The sequence below is a fragment of the Gobius niger genome, assembly GCF_951799975.1.
Source record: "Gobius niger genome assembly, chromosome: 17".
Lineage (NCBI taxonomy): Eukaryota > Metazoa > Chordata > Actinopteri > Gobiiformes > Gobiidae > Gobius > Gobius niger.
Window position 1 is genome coordinate 29,079,729 of NC_136868.1, and position 22,505 is coordinate 29,102,233.

Below are 22,505 nucleotides of genomic sequence, written 5' to 3' on the forward strand. Positions count from 1 at the left end.
CATCAAACATGCTTGTTTGATATGAGGTTTTTACGACTGCGCCCCGAGACAAATAGTCTGAACTCTTGCACTGACATAATAATGGCTTGTGAGAAGCGCTTACCTCTCGGGCCATACCTCTTGTCCAACCTCGAGGCACCACACAAAAACTCCTCTATTGTTCCCAGCTGGAGTTTTAAATAGAGGTTGACTGATAAGAGTTTTTCTTAGGCCGATGCCGAATTATGCACCGCCGATATTTTTGGCCAATTTTTAAAAATGTCTTGTCCATTATCCTGTGTATGAAGCTTCTAAATGTGTCAGTGTTAAACTGTGACAGCAGGGGGCGCTGTATGATGGGCATATTCATGTGTAGTGGATACTTCAGAGAAAGCTTGCTTGAAGACAAAAAAATTGTAAGACTCGATCTCTTACAGACTTTTGGGCATAATTTTGAACCTGTAACACAAAATATATAAGCATGATCTGAGCTTCCAGGGTGTCCGATTCTCCCCTCGATTTTTTCCCAGCTCTATCAAGTGTGGATCACTTTCGCTGTATGCTGACTCGTCACGTTCATATTCTTTGACAGTATGAATTGAGTGCGTACTTGTCCTCCACCCCTGTAGCTCCGAGCAGCTCCAGGTCTCTCTCGATGAAGGTGAACGCCTCTTGGAGTTTGTCCTCCCTCTGCTGGAGCGCCGTCCGGGCCGCGTTCAGCCGCCGGTCCACCTCGGTGTACTGCTCCGGGCTGAAGTGACGGCATGCTACCACCAGCGTCCGCAGACCTTTCTGCAGAGACCAAAACAACTATAAAGGTCCAACACTATGCAAAAATCTCAATAAGACAATAGGATCATGTTGTTTAGAAAGCCAAGTATATTCTGTGAGAAGAGCATAAACTACACAATAATAAACCCCTGGAGATTTTAGGATTAAAAATATCAGATTAGTCTGAACGATGTTAGTAACATCTCTCTGGCTGGTTTGTGATGCAAGTATGAGGCTGATGGTCATAAAGCAAGCAGCGCTTTGCCTGGCAAGACCAGAATGACACCCCTCTGTATTATTTTTACACAGAGGGACATCAGTCTGGGACCCACGCCATTGTTGGCGGCAGTAGAAAACTACTGAAAAATATAAAACAAGCCTGTGCAATCAGAATTGTTTATTTGTGGTCACGTGTTGTTCACGAGCAGCGTCAGTAACGGGACGCGGAGGTCCCTTCAACAACAATCTACGAACGGCGCACGAGAGAGAGAGCTTTTTTCTAATCACCTGTAAATGACCAAAAATACATCGACAGTCGGTGAGTTTTATGATTCATAATCCTGTGCGAATATTAACACAGAAACGCTAATAACACTGCATCAACAGCAGATGCCTGCCCTTCACTGATTGGTTTACTCCGCTTCTGTTTGCCTACGTATACACCGCTGTGGAAATGGAGTTGATGCCACGGTCACCAGACTCAATCATTGGTACAGCAGAGAGTCTGGTTTCCAGGCAAGCGTTTTGCAGCTTGTGTTTCATGTTTTAAGTCACTTATTCGTTTTATCTGAGGCTCCCTGAGCAAAGCCCCTGAGTGAGAGGAAAGGAGGGAGTAAGAGAGAACGAACCATGTATGTTTATTTGAAAACTATTAAAACGAAGGATGCTTTACTGACAACCTCTGAAAATGCTTCTTGCAGATTTGTATCTTGCAGCTGATGTTTAACAGCATTTTTATAGGCTATATATACAGCTAAATGCTCAATTGCATGAAAAAAAAACCTCACATTTATAAACAAAATTGCAATATCTGTCAGCAAAAAGGGTGGATATGCTTTTAAGAATAAATCTAGCTTTGCCTGGAGAAGGAAGGGAAGGCATCACTTCATGACATCAGCAGAGACCCATTTTGGCCTTTTTAAAAAGTTTAAGTTTATAAATGGAATGCCCCTTGAGATGTGCCATCTCGTTTTCAAGGGGGTCCAAAACGTAATTACAATCTCTGGAGATTTATCCATAATATTGGATTATTTCTTCAATCAACTTCTTTGTCTTTCATAGTTCATTAATAAGTATAAAACCAGGTTTTTGCAGAGATTCATACAACAGAACAAATCACAGATCATTACAGTGATGATTGATAGAGTGATGAATGATTTATTTTGATAACGCATGAAGCTAAAAGTTGCTAATCAAGGTACGAACAAAGTGATTGATTACACAGGACAGATATTTTTAGTCGAGAGTTTGCCGCTGCCACATCCATTCTGTTAAAGCCAGGTGTGAACTCTTTCTCTTTAATGTGCCCTGACATCCATCGCTTAACGCTACCCGGCAGAGAGAAGTCACTTGTGAGGAAACTTTCACGCCGATTTGAATCAGAGATCAACTCAACTAGAAATCAAAGTCGTACCGGGTTGTTTTACTTTATTTTAGTTGGACTGCGACTGGTTCACTCTGGTAAACCAAAGGCAACATGAAGAAATGTGCGTGAATAACTGTAGCCACAAAGCAGATCAAAACTCTGTGACTTGAAATCCATCTAACGACAGCGGTTGAATCAGTTCTCCTCGCCTGCATTGATCACACTAAACGCGTACGCTCTATTGAGACGCAATAGAAATCAATGTCTCACCAAGGCGAACTCATCCACATGCAATCTCGTCTTCTCCATCTCGCCGCTCGTCGCAAAAGGCAATATGGCCGACTCCGCTCCCTTGGTGAACATTATCTGTCCGCCTGCAAGATGAAGAAAGGACATTAAAAAAAAGGACAAATCTAGGTCATTAGTGAACTATCAATACCGGTGCTAATAAGGTGCATAAAGTGTAATGATGAGGATTGTTACCTGAGGGAGTCTGGAGGATGACGCTCATTCTCCTCCGGTTTGGGTCGAACTCTAAAACATGGAGCAGCTTGAACCTAAAGGCATAAAAAAAGAAAATGATACCCCAAAATTACATATACACAATCATAAAGCAGTCTGTAATACATAAAAAAACACTCTTTGAGCTTCCAAAAATTCTAAATCTAATATAAAATCTGGCATCGAGTTAAATTTTTGGAAAAGTACAAATGGCAGAGGCATTTTAAAGTGCATATGACAGGTTTTAATGCTTTTTTTCATTTCGATTTTTAAGCTGCTGACAAGAAGCGACATGGAGGTAAAGTTCCTTAGCAGTGACTAATTTCACTTTGATAACATGGTTGGCACGGCAACAGTTTAATGTTGTTTGCCTCTATCTATGTCACTTCCTGTCAGTGTCCAATAAGGAAGTGAAACAATAAACATCACAAAAGTGGCCAAACTAAAGAAAGCTGGGTAACATTTTTCGCAAAATTTCCGCAAAAACGTATGCATTCTTTATTCTAGAACTAAAATTGCGATTGCGTTTTCCGCACTAACCGCACTAGATTCTCTCGACAGTACCCGCACTCCTCCTGTGTTCTGGTAAATGCCGACACCTCGATGTATTTGTCAAAATGAGGACCCGCAGATGCAAGTTGCAGCTGTTTACATCGCGGCAAATGCAATTGTTCACGCCCAGAGCAGCTTAAACACTGGCATGGGACTCAAATACTCAAAATTAACTCAAAAAATCACAGAGAAAGACCCCACTGATGTCATAATTTAGTCTTTCGAGTGGGAGAAAACTTAGGCCAGAGTCTCATCTCCCCAGTCATCCCATCACTCGCCCTGTGTCTCAGCATCCTGCACTGTGCATCAACTTCACAGCATCTGGATCAATAGACAGTTCTAATCAAGGGAAATAATTTAATGGCCCAGCTCCACAGGGCACTCAAAGCACTTTACATCAAGAACTACTCATCCATTGACAAACACATTCACACTCCAGTGTACGCAGACACCCATTGGGACGCAATAATACAATACGTTTACATGTCAAGTCTAGTCAGACTAGGCTAAAGATTCGACTCCGATCCATTTTTCCAATAAAACCTGTCAAGTCAGTCTTGAATGTCCTTAGGGAGCAACAGGGGAGCGGCGCAACTCCCAGCCAGCAGAGGGCAGGGGGCAGGGGGTTTATGGCTATGCGCACCGTCTCTGGTTGACCTTACGCTGCTCTGTTGTTGTTAGCAGTTAACCCCCGATTAGCCCAAGATGCTTTGGGACCGAACTGCTGTTCTGGGGTTAACTGCAATGTCCCACAGATCTTTAACTATACACCCTAATAAGCACGGGTGCTAAATGGTGTGCCGTGTACTTGTAGATGTTTTCTTGCAGATAAGCCTATTTAGCACACACATATATAGGCAAGTCAAAATCAGGTCCACATGAAAGTCTTACCTCATTCTTACTTGAGAAAATCAAGCAGATTGTTCAGTAGAAGTGGAAGAAAAAAAAACGGCACTAGAAACTACCCATTAGCATGTAGCATGAAGCTAAGGTTAGATTCATGTTTATCATTTTCCGTTTGTTTACGTTTTCCGGGCTGTTGGACCACTTTGCGCCTCTCGATGTCTCTGTATCGTCATTTGATCAAAAATACATAATTCCGCTTATTGTTACAGTAGTTGTGGAGAAATGGGTGCTTTGCTTTCCCTCTGGCAGATACGTAACACAGGCACAGCCATGCCACACCGCACCCATCACCAATCAATGGATAGGTGTCCTGTTCATGTGCTCAATATGACGCCTTCCAGCAGCTGCCGCTATTAACATGTCTGCAAATAAACCTATTGTTGAATGGTACAGTGGCAACTAATGATTTTAATAGACCAGTCTGCAATATTTATTTTTGTATTGTGTCACATTTGAAGGAAAAACCTAAATGCTGACACTTACTTCATAAACAGGCTGATTACAAACAGAACTTACTTTTCGGCTTTCCCAAATGTTTTGATTTCCACCACGTCCCCGTTGCTACTGATGAAGGTTACGCCGATCCTGTCAATGAGAACCAACAAAGAACCAATTACAAAGCCAAACCTAGACTCGGCATCACACATTTAGGCAACTCCATTCATTCCCCATGATGGATTATTGACAGGAACAGAAAGAAACTTTGTGTCTGTTCACAAGTTTATTATCCCAATTGCCAAACATCATGGTTGCTCGAACAGTGCTGTGGCAGTGCAGGTGGCCCATAAATTGTGGCTTGTGATAAAAAAAAGCTACCAGTAAGGTGGGAAAGTGCCACTTTTCCTTTTGCTCGGGGTCAAACCTTCATAAATATTTTACGACAGCTGACACAGTGGAACCGAGCACCAGGAGAAATTCAACATTCTGTCAGGGCCCAAAACTCGTATAAAAAACTGCTTAACCCCCACCTTAAACAAGTGCATTTTCGCCAGTTCAGCTGTACCCAAATCTAAAAGCGTCTCGACTGGAGCTTACAGACTATAGGCCAGTGTAGCGCCTCATTTGAAAGCCTGGACCTACAAAATAGATCCAAGATATTTCGTCACATTATCGTCACTTTTTTATTGCACTATTGTTGCTTTTGCGGCACGTTTTTGTTGATTCTTTGTTGACCTCTTGTAGTTTTTTTTTGTTGCTTTTGCATCACTTTTTAATTGTGTTTTTGCCACTCTTTTTGATGTATTTTCATCCTCTCGTTTTTGTTGCCATTTTGAAATGTGCTCAGTTCAGGTGGGGGCTTAGAGGTTAATCGCACTAAAACGATTTCAGAATGAATCATAAAAAAGTAAACGCACAAAAATAAGGCACTTTATGCATAAAACTTGAATAGAATCAGTTAAAAAAAAAAAAAAATTCGACTTGTTTTTTTTAGATTAACCTTAAAAGGAACAGGCCACCGTTTTTCTATACTGAGATATGTTCTTACCTGAGCTTAGTCGAGTTGATATGTACCTGTCTGGTCTTTGTGTGTGCCCGTGGAAGAGCATGGCCGCTTCCACTTCACCCCCTTTTGGAGCTATAGGAATACATTGGGAGAGTCTAACAACATCTTTGGTTGTTTTGCCTGACTGAGTGCATGCACAAAGACCAGACAGGTATGTACTGTATCAACTCGTCAAAGCTCAGGCAAGAACATATCTCAGTATGGAAAAATGGTGGCCTGTTCCTTTACAGCCGGGGCACCACGATGTTGTTGTGAAAGTAAATTTGACCCCTTGGTTCAATCTATTACATGGTTTAACCCAGAAGCGCTTCAGCAGCGGAGGGAGTATAGAGCGATTCTGACTCTATGTGCTGCCTGTCCCGTTACCGTTTAGCGGCCTCCACCAGGGCCTTCTCGTCCGGGGAGGAGGCGTAGTACTCCATGTGGTTTGCGGAGAAGCCGTTGACATGGGAGAACGGGTCTGACCCCGGGACCGTGCAGTCGGGCTGGTCGTAGCTGATCTGGACCGTGTGGCACAAGGCGACTGCTTTCAGGAACAGCAACTCCTCGCCCGTCTAAAGGAAGCAGATATTATTCGAAACACATTGGATAGCAAATAAAACAGATTCTGAAGATTCCCTCCTACATATAAATGGCAGTGTGTATCTTTCATCTTTTCATAATTCATCACACTGAACATTTTGCGCTTCGTTTTCGTTGGGAATTACCATATGTGCCGTGGATCCGTCTGGAGAGTCGTCCGTCAGCCCCTCTGGCACCAATTTACCGTTGACTTCGCGGTACTTGGTTCCGTTAATGGAACACTCGCGGAACTGCATCTCGTTCTCTGTGAGCGTGCCCGTCTTATCGGTGAACACGTACTCCACCTGGGACAGAGACGTGCACGTAAATACAAAAGCTGGCAGTTTTGTATTTACCTTTGTGCATCTCATAATTCCACATTTTACAAGAAAAAGAAGTTCTACCATAAAAAAGTAATGAAAAAGCCAGATAAAAACACAATTTTTACATACAGCCTGAAAAAGCGACAAAAAGCAACTTAAAAACCGAGGCCGACCACGTGTAATAAACAACAGTCTCAACAACAATCTCGATGACAGTGTTAAGATTTAATCATGCCAAAGATCTGACTCTAAGGTTTCTCCCCAAGGCTGTGTGCTGAGCCCCCCCCTGTTCACTCTGCTGACCCATGACTGCACTCCTAAGTACGACTCAAACCTCTTCATCAAGTTTGCAGACGACACAACAGCGGTGGGTCTCATCAGCAACAGAGACGAGTCAAACTACAGGAGTGAGGTGAGCAGTGAATTTAATTGACAAGTAAAATCTCTGAATCTTTGAATCTTGAAGGCTAAATGAAAGCATTGCAAAGTAGGGATGCAAGGTTTATTGATATATCGAATCGCAATTGAGGTTTTGACTACTGCCTAAACCTAACTGCAAGAGGCAGAGGTGATTTTTTTTTTCTCTCTTCTCACCAATCAGAATTGTGGAGGCTCTCATCTTTGGTTCAGCTGCAACAGATAAAAGTTTGTCTGAGTTTCTTTTGTCAAAATCGTGCAACCCTACTACAAAAGTAGCAAGAATTGTTTCTCAGCAATTTCATGTTTTTAGTGGTTGCAGAAACTCTTCAGTCAAAAAAGTTATGAAAAAGTGACCAAAAAAAAGTTGAAAAGGTGACGAAAACGCAAGACAAAACCTTAGATCAGTTTTGCACTTGGGTAAGGCGGGGGTTAAGAGGTTAAGCTCGCCTGGCCAACCAGACTGTCCAACTTTCTGTTGAGAAGCAGGAGCATCTGGTCATTTGCCTGCAGTCAGCTTTGGACAGCGTCACCAAGTCAAGTATTATTAGAAATAACTTAAGTGACTAAAAACCGACTCCAACAAGTACAGTTAGTTTGGAAAATGTTCCTCCACCTGTCCCAGCTCCTCGTTGAGGTCGGACGTGTTGACCTGGGCTTTCTGGTCGCTCTCCTCGTGGTACAGGTCCAGGTCCCAGCCGATGAAGAAAGAGCCCAGGAACTTCTGCATCTCCACCGTCACGTACAGCGAGATGGGGATGATGAAGTTGTACAGCACCAGGAAGGCCAGGAAGTCCGAGATGAACTTCAGAATCTGCGGACGAGAGGCGTGCAGCAACAGGTCAGCATCAAAGGTGTCCAACAAAGATCATGGATATCTAACTGATCACTAACATTTAAGATAGAAATACTGCAAGAATTCAGCATTCCTTAAATCTTTTAGGTGTGTGGAGGTGAAAGTCTGAGAGCCTGTGTCTCTTCTGAAACCACGAAATTTCCATCGTCACTACGTTCTATTTTGAAGTTACATCAAAACAGAACTTACAATAAAACACAAATGTTGCAGCTCAATAACGGACTTGAAAGCTTGTGTCTGACCTCAGGTGTGAAATGGCCTTGAGTGATCAGTGCTTTGGAGTGTCGTCTTCATGGACGCTGACAGCTGTAACACGGTGTAAAGCTACAGTTGTCTCTCTCTTTGTCCCTGCGCTCTCTGGATCCTGCTCAGTGTGACAGATTAGAGCTGGCAGGAGCCTGATCGCCGCCTCCTCTGTCACGAAGCCCAGCTGAGCAGCCACTTTCAATACTCACCAACGCGTCAAAGGGTTTAAAGATGGGAGTTTTCAGTCTCGCTCAGCAAAGGGCTGAGGAATTTATCGCAATCAAATGGAAATCGCAATTCATGATTATAGTCTATGCAGATTGGAAAGTGGCTGCAGTGACACCAATATTCAAATCAGGTGCTAAAACAGCCATGTCCAACTATAGATCTAGATCCTAGATCTGAAGAAAGCCGTTGACTCTGTAAACCATCAGATTTTAATGTCCAGGTTGACACAGTTCAACATTTGCAATAAAGCACTTTTATGGTTTAAATCTGTCCTATAGGAAACAGTACGTCGTAGTAGATGGTGTCAAATCTCCCTGTCTAGACTCTGGCTGGAGTTGGTGTCCCACAGAGGTCTATCCTTGGGCCGGTTCTGTTCTCTCTTTTTATCAATAACCTATTCATTATTGAATTCATAATTACCCAAATTCATGTCCAAACGTCTTCTGTACGCAGATGACGTGGTAATTTAATGTAGATGTACACAGATGATGTAGTAATTTAAACTAAAGCAGAAGCCATCCAACAAGCAACTGCTGATCTCACAGTTGCCCTATTCTCTGTGCAGGACTGGCTCAAGGATTCATGCCTGAAAAACTGTGTGCATGTACTTCTCAAAACGCTGTGTCGAAGGAACCAGATCAAACGTCTTTCTGAATGGAGTAGAACTTGACCTGGTCTCAGAATTTAAATACCTCGGGGTAGTCCTTGATCCAACACTTTGCTTCAAAAGTCATGTAAAAAAAAGTGGCACAGGTAGTCAAATTTAATCTCCAAAATTTCCGGCATATTGACAATAAATTTAACCATCGGTGCCGCTAAAACACATTTTTATTCCATGATTATTTCGCATTTTGACTATTGCTTGACTACCTCGTTTCTTGCTTGCCCCACAACACAAATCATAAAAAAAGCATTAAAAACTGCTATCCCACCACTACTGTCATGTTATCTGTGCCCAACATATAGCTCGCTTAAAGCCCAGTTGAAAAAATGGCTATGGGCAAACCAAAGACCCACACCCACACTAGTGGGTATGTTGTATTTTATTGTACATTTATTTATTATGTAATGTGTACATTAAGATAAGTGAACATGGATGAGTGTTTATGAAGCTGAATGAGTTTGCAAGTCTAATGTGATTAATGTATAGAGGACTTTTGATCATTTATTGATAACGATGTAATTAATGTAGAGGGAAATTTTATTCTGCAATGTTTTGTGACCCATGTGACCCTAGCCTGTGGGAGTACGGATGAAAATTTGCCTTTGGCTACAATGCAGCATGTTCATTAACATGCACTGTCCCATTAAAAAAAGAGAGATTAATGCTCATGTTTTAAGAGAAACACCAAACCGACAAACTGTACGTGACGCTTGCAGAGCATACACTTGCACTGTGCCCAGGCCACCGTTTACTGCTATTTCTGTGTAGAGTAATTTGCATTTTTGCTGTCTAAAACCGTGTGTGTACTTCTTTACATGGTTAAAAGGTGACTATTTGACGTTTTTTTTTGTGTGTGTTTTTTATAGTGGAAGTCTCTGTAAAAGTAGTGTTGCTCATCATGACCACACAGTGATCTGGTAAGCTGATGAGTCCCCAATCATGCCCAGCTATAGAGGAAAAGGAAGTGCAGGCTTCAGATGAGTGTGTCATTGGCACTTATCCCTAAGTGGAGAAGTCAGCTGCACTACCGTGCGGCCTGACAGCAAAGTGGAGGTGTGACATGCATTCAAAACTGCGGGAGCCAGTACGCCATCCCACACCGCTGGGCTTGAACAGAGTTCTGCCATGTGCAGCAGTCTCATCCACAAGGGCGAGGCCAGTTTGCTTGATTACGAGCAGATGATTGGGGGCAGACAACTGCTGTTGTGCATTAAAGAGACTTTACTGGGAACTGCACAGGGAAATCATGGAATTATTTAAAGGAATTGACAATATTTGCAACAGTTTTTGTTTTTGTTTTCTGTTGTGTACAATCATATTTCTCAAAATACTCTGGGTGTTGGGCTCTCAACAGCACACTGGAAGCGCATACTGATTTAAAAGGCAAAAATGCCAATTTAATTGTAATTGCAATATGTGTGTAGGAAAAAACTACAATTAAATATTTGAGCACTCAACTGCTCAAGGGTAACCTGGAAATAATCTGGATATTTGTAAACTCCTCCGTATGGACTTACAGGACTGCTGTTTCTCTCCTGTTCCGTCTTCTGGTTGTAGAATGGTTCGTTCCACTTCTCCTCGTTCTGCCAGGCGTACTTCAGGATGGTGCTGAGGATGGCCTCGGACAGCAGGATGCCCAGGTAGATGATCAGGAAGGAGTTCATGGACCTGAAAGGCGACAAAGGCCCCTGCATTTCAGACCTGCTTCTCACTCACATGTACTAAGGCAATGGAGTTCAACACTTTGAAACCCAGGGTAAAATTATATAATCATTTTTCTCGATTGATAAGACACTGTTCCTGACTCACTGCCCACACTTTCCTAAACACTGCACACGGTCTTCATCATAAGGATTCGGTTCCCAAAGGAATGCTTTGTTACCAAAATGTGAACTTTGCTGTAAACATTTTAACTGAGCAGAATGAAGACACTTAACAGCAAAACTTTTCAATCATTTTGTTCTATATGAAACTGCAAAGACACGAGAAAAAAGGCAGATTTGTCACTGATTATGACTGATAGGTAGAAGTGCACACTAACTTACTGAGTTCAAGAGGTTTTACGTAATAGGCCCGAGTGGGAGAGCTTGGGAGTGTAAGGATTACTGTACACTGATAATTTGTGAAAAAATATGTGCAGTCGATAGAGTTTAGTGTCTTATCACTTGGAAAAAACAACAACAAAAACAAAACAAAAAAATAAAGTAAAATCAAGCAGCACCAGACACTTTCTCTATATAATACAAAGAGGAAGGTAATAAGCCATTTCCAATAGCAACAACTTCACGGCTGAACTGAAGTGCAACAACAGTTCCTTACCACTTTTTGAGTTAAGTTATTTAGAACAGCCAATCCAAAGATCAGAGGAAACACACGGCTGAAAGGCCCCGAGCATTATCGTCGAATGTGTCAAAGACATTTAGATGAGTACAGCCAAGCAGGTGCTAAAGGCAAAGGCTTATAATAGCGTCAGTGGCGTAGCTGGTGTTTACTTTTCCACTGCCGAGCGCTTCTGGGACTTGCATTTGTAGTTCAGGGCCATCTTTGACTCCATCCCCGTGTAGACCGCCACACCTGTTCCAACAAAAGCATTTCAACACAGTCAGGTTTGTGCAATCATGTTTGGAGTTTGGATGATTCACCGCACGCCAGAGCGAGCATGGGCCTAGAATGTTTGAAAAAGCTTCTTGTAACATCACTAGTTCCTTTGTTTACTTGTGAATTGTGACTAAAGTACACAAAGTTGGGATTACTTTAAAGAGTTTCAAAGACAAGACTTCAATGTGGATTTGCATGCACTGGCCCTCATTTATCAACATTGCGTACAAAAACGGTGTACGTGTAGGTGTATTTGCGATATACGCCAGAGTGCGCGTGGCATTATGAACCTGTGCTTTACGCTCAGATATTTCCGTACGCAGAAGCAGCTGATGGTAAATGTCACGGAGAAATCCCAGCGTCATTGAATGAAACGGCCAAAAATATTCATAATCAGGAGGCTTCACCCACAGGTTTTACGGCACGCACGAAACACGGCAAAAAAGGAACATTTCTCCAACCAGGAAATGATAAAGAATTGTTTTTAACACAACAAATATGATATTTTTGCGCATGAGAAAAATTAAAGAATCTATTAGAAATCCACAATAACCTTATAGCCAATCCAACATCACATTCACTAAAAAGAAATAGGTTAATAAAAAAAAAAAGTTTATTAAATACGCTGTAGGCCTAAATAACATAAAAAAGGGTATAAAATTAAACCACATAAAAAAATAATGTGTAGTAAAAAGAAGAAAGTGTGGATGTAACGCTGCAGTCCGAGCAGACTCTGGACCATGATCTGAACCAGCGAAAAGCAGCGTCAGCTCCGCGGACTCAGCGCTGGAGCCGGGGCAGAACTACGCGTCTTTTGGCCTGAGCAGAGCTTTCCTCCGGGAGGGAACAGGTGCGGAGAGCTGACAGCCAACCGGAACCTAACGAACCCGTCCGGACCGAAGACAGCTACGACGGGACGAAGCTTCGATCCTCCCCCTGAGGAGAGGAGAGCGCGCGGTCAGCAGACCCTGCGCGCGCCGCTTCCGGACCTTACGAACCCGTCCGGACCGAAGGAAGCTGTGGTGCTGTCGAAGGGTTTATTTGACACCCGGGTTGCTCGCGCCACGGAATACGGTCCTCAGACTTGGCGCTCAAACCAGCCAGAACACGGAGCAGGGCCTCACACAGACCCAGGTGAGTCCCGGTGTCCCGACAGCAGCAGCATGTGAGTCGGGGCAGACAACCACACAAAGTTTGCGCAGCAGCAGCCGTCTATTTTGTTAAAAAAAAGAAAATATCCCCGCAGTCCAGGTTCTAGTGTCTCCGGGCTGAGCCTCTGAGCTCGTCCCGTGGCGTGGAGGAGCATGTCGATGCAGCGCAACACTGAATCAAGTCTGCCCATAAACATTAACGCTGTCGCCTTGTTTCATGTTTAAATCATCAATGTGGATGATATGCGGAGTGGCAGTGCAATTCATGCTGTTAAAAACTGTTTTCCAGCACTGTTTAGTGTTTAGTTAAAATGAGTGTACCATGTACACCACCTCCTGACTCGGTGTAGGATTAGAGCGCACCGTACGCCAGGTGTACGGTGCGCTCGGATTGATAAATCCCAAAACAGGCGGTAATTTTTCGTACAACCCACATACGCTCTGATTTCACCGTACGCAAGTTTGATAAATGAGGGCCACTGTCTGGGAAGGTGGCTGTGAAAGTTAAACCTGGCTGATGCACAGGAAGTTGTAACTTTCAGATTTAAAGTGATAGTCCATAAGTTCACTGTTCTTTGTGTGTGTATGACGTACTGTAAGTAATACAAAATGTTTGTTTCCCCCCTAAAGTCCCTCCCTTTGCTGATTTCAGACACAAATCAGAATCCCTGGAGCAATCACTTGACCAATGAAATGAGCTTTCCTGTGAACTGGCCTGTCAGCTCCAATCAGGTGGGGAGAGGGAGGGGCTTGACTATTTATTTGAGATCTGTTGGACATTTTTCATGAATAAACCATTAACCATTATGGTGAAAAGCTGTATCTCTAGCTTGTTAAATGAGCGATAGTCTCCCCTAAGTCTGTGTTTATCCCAGAAAAATATTGCTTGTTTCTCCACGCCGCTGCACACGCGACGAAGAGAAACCAGTGAGCTGTGTGTCCAAATTGCAAACAGAATAAGTGCACTACGTAGCCGAATATACAGTATAGTGCCACACTACATAGTAAAGGAGGAGTTACGGCGAGTGTGGACATTAGGACACAGCCAATGAAAACCATTTTCATTATCAGGGGCATATTTACAACTGACTAGTATATTTATTGGTTTAGTTGGTCTTGTCGCGTAAGTTTTACAATATATGAATACATTTCTCTTCTTTCATCACAAATGTTTCCTCACACTTGACCTTGAGAAACTGTTGAGTAACTTACCAAATATTTCTTTGGTATTTTTCAACCTGGCTCCGCGCAGCAGTAGATTTTCTGGTCCGAGTGGTCTAAAGGACAGCGAGGGGAAAAATAAGTATAGGTTTGACAAATGATCGGGCACTTTCATTTCTTCCAAATGGAGTAGATAAGTGGAAGAGGGGCAGACAGCAAAGGTTGTGAGGGACAAACTGTGGCGCAGCAGTCCAAAATACAACACTTCATTTTCTTATCACGCCCGACAGCAAGTAGTATTTTAATTTAATTACAAACTCGCAGCGGAAGACGTCTAGACTTACCTTACGATCTCCTCTCCGAGCAGAGTCACTGTAATGCGGCCAACAAACCTGCAACACACCAAAGCGCCATCAGTGATCACAATATAGCCAATTATTTTCAAGACTATGAGCGACTTAATTAAAGGACACACTAGCGCACAGGAGTGATTTGTACATTTTGTAGACAATAAATATGCAACATCAAGGCCCTGTTTCCGAATCATCGCCCCTTCTGGGTGAGAACAGCTACTTCCACACTTTAGTGGTACATACAAAATATTGCTCACTAACACATGAGATACTCAGGGACTGCTTTCACACAACGGATTGGTATATTTTCAAGGATTCTGCCACTCACTTTCAGTCTCATGTGACAGTCCCTGCCTACATCACCGTGAGAATGCTACAGACTCAAAGACGCTTTACATTGCACTATTCGTTCACTCCATACTCGGTGATGGTAAGCTACTATTGTAGCCACAGCTGCCTTGGGGTAGACTGACGGAGGCGAGGCAACCAGTAACCAGCAACCAGCAAAGGCGGTGTGGCCACATCAAAAAAGCCAAGAAGCAGTACTCCAAAAAGATAACGGATCACTTCAGAGACAGCAGACACACTCGGAGTCTGTGGGAGGGATAAAGACCATCACAGACTACAGGGCTCCCCCACAAACCTGTGACAGTGACACCTCTCTGTTGAATAATAAACTAGATGAATTCTTTGCTTGCTTCAAGGCACTCAACAGAACCCCCTCCAAAAGACCAGGTGCTGAAGCTATCTTCAGAGAGTGTGAGAAGATCTCTGAGCAGGATCAACGTTCACAAAGCAGCAAGCAAGCTTTAGCTCAGTATCACTCAGCAACACTAGAATCCCACAGCAGCTAATAAACAAACTTCTCCACCTGGGGATCAACACATCACTGTGCAACTGGCGGCTGGACTTTCTGACGGGGGCTGTACATGTCGGCGGCAAGTCCTCCAGAACCATCACACTGAACACGGGGGCTCCCAAGGCTGTGTGCTGAGCCCCCTCCTGTTCACTCTGCTGACCCATGACTGCACTCCAAAGTACGACTCAAACCTCTTCATCAAGTCTGCAGACGACGCAACAGTGGTGGGTGTCACCAGCAACACAGACGAGTCAAACTACAGGAGTGAGGTGAGCATGTGGTGCACACAGAACGATCTCTCTCTAATATACCGGTATGATCTCTCTGGCATGGCCGATAGCCGATATATTGGCCAATATTTTAAGTAATTTAATTAGATGTAATTCCTTTTCTTTTAATCTCTGAAATAGCCCATAGTTAAACATTTATTATTATAGTAAAGGTTTCAATCATAGAAATAAATAGAAATACTAGGGCCGGGACTTTTTTTGATTAATCACGATTCATTAATTAATTACATAAGGTTTACTGCGATAAAAAATATGAATCGAAATGAATCACGCTTTATTTTTGACACTTCAGTTTCCTTTTTCCAGCAGAGTCACAAACAATACGCAAAGCCAAAAACTATTTCTCTGTCAAAATTGTTTCACACCGTAAAGTTATTGTCTTTGAAGTGTTTGAAAGGATCACACAGGCCTCACATCTCCACTTCAAATTACCTCAAATGCATGAAAATACAAAAGAAGCATCTAAAATATACCTCTAAAAATAAAAACCCCTAAATAAATTTTGCTTGAATGTGATTAATTGCGATTAATTAATTACAAAGGCCATAATTAACTCTTAAAATTTTAATCGAGTCCCACCACTAAGAAATACCTATTAGAGGACGACTGATGAGGGTTTTTCTAATATGCACTGCTGATATTTTTGGCCATATTTTTAAAGATGAACTGAGTATGTAACACCTTGTTTGCAAGAAAAGGAGAAAAGAGTAAGACTATTCACTTTTCTCAAAGCAAGCCACTTTTGAGAAAGTCTCTTGGTATCGGCTCATATCGGAGATCGGCAGATTCCCCGCAGTATTGGTATCTGTATCGGAAGCAAAAAAGCATGATGGGTGCATCTCTAGCGGTAACCTTCCCATTGAGCAGACGTAGCTCCCATATATTGTGGAGAGGTTAAGGAGGCAGCGACCCGACAAATAGCCTTCGCAAAATCGATCAAACTGACACTACACTTGTGAGGAGTGTCACGACATAAAATGTCTGGCCATTCGTTATGGATTCCTAATCCATGATAATAAAAGCTATAGTCTTTCTGGGGTACATCGTGTGTAGTGGCCTCGTTAAAGTTTGGAGACGTCAAAAGGACTGCTTATTGTACCCCTGGTTTGAACCATGCATAAGAAAATACAAATGAACACCAATAAAAGCTGATAAACCTACACATTAATGAGAAACATACAGTAGAAAGGTGCTCGTAACAGAATGGGGCGGGAAGTGCCTGGTCTAAAAATATCCCGATCGATTCATGTAGTCAGCTGAGACGGGCCGGAGCCTGAAGAGCGAGCACTGAGGAGGTGATGGAGCCAGCAGACATTTAATAACAGCTCAATTTATGACCTCAGTGTTTTCATCCGAGCAGCCTTTGAACCACATGTGAAGATTAATGAACGTGTCAGAACTGTTATGTACCTGATTTGTTCCTGAGGTTACATTTGTGTTACAGCATCGTATGATCGGATTTGGACTAATGCACCGAGCGAGCCCTATAGTGCTAAGAATTTATTTAAAGGGACTGGATACAAGTTGGTCATTTTACAGTCACTACTGCCACCTCAGGTCTTACGCATAACGGCAGCTTCTATATTAAGCTCGAGCATGACGGCACTTTGGACCCTTTTTGAGTGACAGTGCAGGATTTTAGAGGCAGTTGTGGTGAACAGGTCTGGGCTCATTCTACATGAGGACATTGCTGGAACATGTAGGGGGAGGAAAATACATAATTTGAACATTTTTAAACTATACGGAGTTTAAGATCCCTGCTTTTTCTTTTTCTTTTTTACTCTTTTGGACATCTTGGCCTCGGCACTCCTGTTTGTATATCTGCTTGAAATATGACAACGGCTACTATAATAATAATAATAATAATAATGCATTGGTTTTATATAGCGCCTTTTTGGACACTGGACGACAACTACAACTACAATGGGACTTTCCTGGTCAAAACACCTCGTTTAACACGGCTAAACACGGTTCTCACTGCTCCTACAGGTCACCTAGAGACATTGAGGATGGGTCAAATGCAGAGAACAAATTTCTCTACAGAGATTAATAAAGTACAACTTAACTTAAAATATGCAAATACATAATGAGAGAAACCTTGCAACACAATCTTACCTCACTAGCTGAGACCCGGCCTTCGCTAGTCTCCACATTTGATATTCTGAGATTATTAGTGATTACAAAGAAATGTCCAACCCGTCACACAGTTCAGCTGTAGACCAGTGGTTCCCAACCCAGTCCAAAAACTATGGCCACTACAAATGTGTAAAATAATGAATGCTAAAAATAATTTCAAACAAACAGCAATTGGAGTGTTTGATGCACCCGTGCTCCTTTCTTATAAACTACAACGACAATATGTTCGCTAAACTCAGGGAATAGAATTGAAGAGACAGCGGAATAATTATGGATAAATATTAGGGGTTCAGCTCTAACGGTTTGGGTCACGGTGCAGGACCCGTGGTTTGGTGCATCACGGTAGTGTACAATCAAAAAAATAATAAGTTGGTTTTGAAATGAAATAGCCTAATGATCGTTGTTAGACAGTATTTATAACCTTACAATAAAATTGGCAATGCTTTCAAAGCTGCTTTAGAATAAAATGTACCTCTGGGCTCACAATACGTGAAAGCAAAATAGAAAACAAATGGTCCAGCAGCAAAGTAAAAAAAAAGAAAAAAAACCACGCAGTGCAGGCCATGCGCTCGTTAAGTGGTAGTTTCATTTTCGCTTTTACTCACACGGAGGATAAATCAGTCGGAGCAGCGCGTGTGATTAGAGGCTCGTGTATTGGGCAATGTTTTGCGTGTACTTTTTGTCGGAGACAAAGCTTTGGAGACGGAATGCGGCCAGCACTGGATCTATAATGAACCACAGCCTCGGTCACTGCAGGAGAGACTTAAACAAAGACACGCAGAAGTGTTTTGGAGGATGTATCTGTACCTGTGCGGAGCGTCTACAGCTGCAGTTTAGGGTGAGTGACGATGGCACACATCGCCCTGTTTGGATGCGCGCACGCACACATACACGCGCGCACACGCACACACGCGCGCACACGCACACACGCGCGCACGCGCACACACCGCCCTGTTTGGATGCACGCGCGCACACATTCACGCACGAACACACACACACAAACGCGCGCGCACACACACACACATCGCCCTGTTTGGATGCGCGCACACGCACGGCAGTCAGATCTCGGGCACTCGCGTGGTTGTGACGGCGGATCAGCCCCCAGCACCAACCACGCACAAACTCAGTACTGTCGCTAGGGTCCCTGGTGTTCCCAAACGGTCTCCCATCCCAGTCCTAACCAGGCCCGTCCCTGCTTAGCTTCAAAGTCGGTATGGGAAATAAACATGGCGGCGCCCAGGCGGCAGCCATTGAGATAGCGTTTTCTATTATAGATATTAACTAACCTAACTAAGCTTGTTTTTCCACCTTTGTCCATTTTAACACTTTGATAATGCTAGATGGTCTCACTTAGAGCTAATAAAACCACACCAGGAGACTCGAACACCACCCCATTTGCATTTCTCTGGTTTTACCTGTACAGATCGGCCTCGGGTTGCTGGCACTCCACCACGGCCTGCAGAGACTCCAGCTGGGACACTGACTGACACACCGACGTCTCTGCCACCGAGTAGTGCGTCTGTGAAGACGAACAAGAATACACTCATGAGTACTGCACGTTTTTAAACAAAGGACAGGGAGACAGAAAAATGGAGCTGAAGATGAGAAGCTTGGGGTGGTTAGTTATTGGACAATGGTCTTGAAAACTAGAAATAAGACGTGAGGAATAAGCACAATCAAATACAAAAGTAGTAGATTGTTCATCCTGCAAAATGAGCCATGTGCCTGACAAAAGGGGAAACTGCCAGATAAAAAAGACTCTGCCATTTCTGCCCAGATTGAGCCAAAATTAGTGAGTTAAAGACGGGACTAAAGCTAAAGACCATTACACGGGCCGGCTTTTAACATTTTCTCTCCCACGGACTCAATCCGGGGACCGAGAGCACGTTTGTTTCAGACATTGAATATGAGGATGGTGACGACCAGAGCTGTTTTTTCCAATACGCAGATTACGCACGTTGCGTAGGGCCCCAACAGCCACAAGGGCCCCGCATCTCAGTCAAATTACAGTGCTGTTTCTCTGATTAATGAATGTGATTAATGAAAAAATGTTGTTACGGCAACAGGCTCTCTGACAAGCAGCGCTCACTCACTCTCCGCCTACTTTGCCAAATACAACATGAAAATGGAGCAGTCTGCTGAAGTGGATGAGCAGGAGAGGCCTTTCCCCTGTCACTCCCAACGCTTGAGTGCTTCTCCACTCGCGTCCCGCTCGGTCTGTCAACCGGTGTTTGCCTCGCCTCGCCTCCCTCGCGGCTTTCTTCCGTCTCATGCACGCCTCATGTTTTCTCTGCTCTTAAATGCGGACTCGGGGCTGCATCAGCCATGCATTCATTTAAACTCTTTTGGTTGTCTCTAGCAAAGTATCATTACAGTGATAGTTAGGAGAGAGAAAAGCTGTTGTATTTGTATCAAATGGGAGCTGAATCCACACGGTTCTCATGAGCGCAGTTACTTTCAGTAACTTCTCTGAAAGTGCTTGGTCTAAAGCAAATTACTGTCAGGCTAATTCTCAGTGGTAAGACAGAAAAAATGTGCAGGTTTCAGCATCGAGTTGCCTTGTGTACGAAATGCGCTGTAAAAATAAACATGCCTTGCCTTCAGTTAGTTTTAAATAAGGGGTTTTCAAGGCACAGAGAGAATATACATCTTTGACCACCCGAAGGAGAAGCCATAAGGGGCTGGTGCAATGTGATTTGGGCAGCTCCAACAGCTGCCCCCACGACCCGGCAACGGACTATGAAAACATGTAGCGATCATATGCCTTCATCTCGATCTGAGGTTGTATCAGAAAGGTTCCAGCGATGCTTATATGCTTTGAAACCCTTCCAGATTCTACTGAATCTACTAATACAGCAGCAGTAAGAAATGACCATGGTAAACAGGATTACCCAAACTGAAATGGGCCAATATTCATTCATGTTTTGAGTAAAGCTGTGAGTAGGGTTACAAAATGTGTGACGTGCAACACATTTGCAAAACTGTATGTTTCATAACTGTTCCAGCTTCCTCTGAGTCCCTGCTGTAAAAATGTAGAGGTCTATTCTTTTTCAACATATTTCTTGGCAACCAATACAAAAACACCCAGGTTGTATAAATACACTAAAACAGACGAAGGTTATTGTTGGAGAAACAATTACGGCGTGTAGCCTCTGGCAAGAAACGCAAAGCAGATGAGAGCTTTGATGAGAAAACAAACTCACAGAGTCTAAACAACCAAAGGGGTTATTGAGGGTGCTGAAGGTAAACTTAATTCATGTATTTTCTTTGCTCCTTTTGTGTTGGTTGCAGTTTTATTTATCCATTAGACTTCCATTAGACCCATTTCCCAGAAGAGACTGCGAGTGCTACGAGATATGCAGAGGTTCATTCTCTTTACCACAGCATTAGCAAACGAGGAGGAGGAGAGAAGAGACATCACCTGGATTGTTGGCTTTTCTAGCAAAGGATGTTCATGGTGTAACTGTTACTAATTACGTAACTGCTTAAGAGCACTTTGCCCGGTTAACTGTTCATTTCATGTGTCAGTTCTACAGTGTGAACTTCTCACGCCAATAAAAATGTGATTGAGATTATTACCAAATACCTGAAAAACGTATTTTCCTGTCACGACTTTCTGGTGAGATTAAAACTGAAAAGGAGTATAAAAAAAGACTTGAATAAAGCGAGTACCTTGAGGTTGGTCTCTCCGTCCAGACTGGCCGTGGTGATGTGGCAGGTGCCGTCTGGTCGATCTGACGATAGCAGCACCAGGTCGACTGGAAACGTCTCGTCTTTAGCCACGCGCACAATGTCCCCCACCTGCGCCGCAGAGAGACACCATTACCGACTGTTTAAAGGCACAGAACATCTTCAAACCCACATTCAAGTCAATCTAATGCTTTTTATTTATGTCATTTTCATTTCCACATACTATTCACCTAATTCCACCCCGCCCACTTCTGCCTCTTTTTGCTTTGTCTCGGCACTTCCGTTGTCCTGACACTTCCGGTCGAGCGCAAAGCCCATTCATTTAAACGGAGAACGAGGGAAAATATTCTCGGCTCAAATCTGATGTTTAGTCGGTTGATTTGTGTAAAATGTCCAATGTTGCACCAACAAGTCAACGGCTTTGAAAAACGGCTTTGTTTTCGTGTAGTAACTGATTTTATGTGGACTTCTCCAGCCCCATGTTAACTGATATAGGAGAAAAGGGGCGGGCACAATTAATGGCGGCGCCCACGCGAACGTCCGGAATAAGGTGAATACTTTCAATGCCACAAACGCAAACGGATCTTTGAGTATTTCATTTCTTTGGATTTGTAACCATTCCATCAAACAGACCAAAGAAAGTAAGGAAAACTGGAAACGCAAATTGAACCACTATCAAGTGTTGAGCGAGTAGTTCAGCCAGAACTTCTTATGGCTTTGCAAGATATATTTATTACAATTCTTCTGATAATATAATTGTATATGATCCCACCACTAATTATTGATTAAAAACATCAAAAGCATCTGAAGGCTTGGTTTGGTCAGTAGTGTTAGCTACAGGACACGTGGGGAATATGGGGAGTTTGGCACTAGGCCTGGGTTAAATCATATCAGTGCATACCACTGTAGGCGAGATCATTTCCATGCACACTACAGCTGATTCTGACTGGAGTCAGGACCGGGGCAGGCGGAAATCACAGCTTGTGCTACGCTCAGCGCCACTCACGGCAACAGCATTTGTGAAGGCTTCAGGGGCAGGTGCTTAAAAAAGCTAATGATATGAACAGAACACATTGCTTGAGTAGCTCACATTTGTGAGGATCAGTATTTGTGTCTTGGAGTTGTAGCACGGCCGAGCTCGCCAACAACACGATGAAGAAAACCACAAATGCGG

At 43.2% G+C, this 22,505-nt stretch overlaps 1 protein-coding gene across 6 annotated transcripts in view; it reads right to left on the reverse strand.

The window, feature by feature from the left end:
- atp11b (ATPase phospholipid transporting 11B) overlaps positions 1-22,505 on the reverse strand; it is a 75,213-nt gene that overhangs the window by 34,841 nt on the left and 17,867 nt on the right. For all 6 annotated transcript variants that reach the window (XR_013793805.1, XM_079575322.1, XM_079575321.1 and 3 more), the window contains exons 6-18: positions 21,314-21,442; positions 19,057-19,160; positions 14,348-14,395; positions 14,055-14,119; positions 11,586-11,667; positions 10,611-10,761; positions 7,716-7,913; positions 6,506-6,664; positions 6,165-6,352; positions 4,811-4,879; positions 2,819-2,892; positions 2,606-2,709; positions 590-771 (exon numbers count right to left, since the gene is read on the reverse strand). Coding sequence is in view for 5 of the 6 variants with exons in the window: in XM_079575322.1 (XP_079431448.1) it covers positions 590-771; positions 2,606-2,709; positions 2,819-2,892; positions 4,811-4,879; positions 6,165-6,352; positions 6,506-6,664; positions 7,716-7,913; positions 10,611-10,761; positions 11,586-11,667; positions 14,055-14,119; positions 14,348-14,395; positions 19,057-19,160; positions 21,314-21,442 (1,553 nt within the window). In the remaining variant the exon portion in view is untranslated. The remainder of the gene's footprint in view (positions 1-589; positions 772-2,605; positions 2,710-2,818; positions 2,893-4,810; positions 4,880-6,164; positions 6,353-6,505; positions 6,665-7,715; positions 7,914-10,610; positions 10,762-11,585; positions 11,668-14,054; positions 14,120-14,347; positions 14,396-19,056; positions 19,161-21,313; positions 21,443-22,505) is intronic.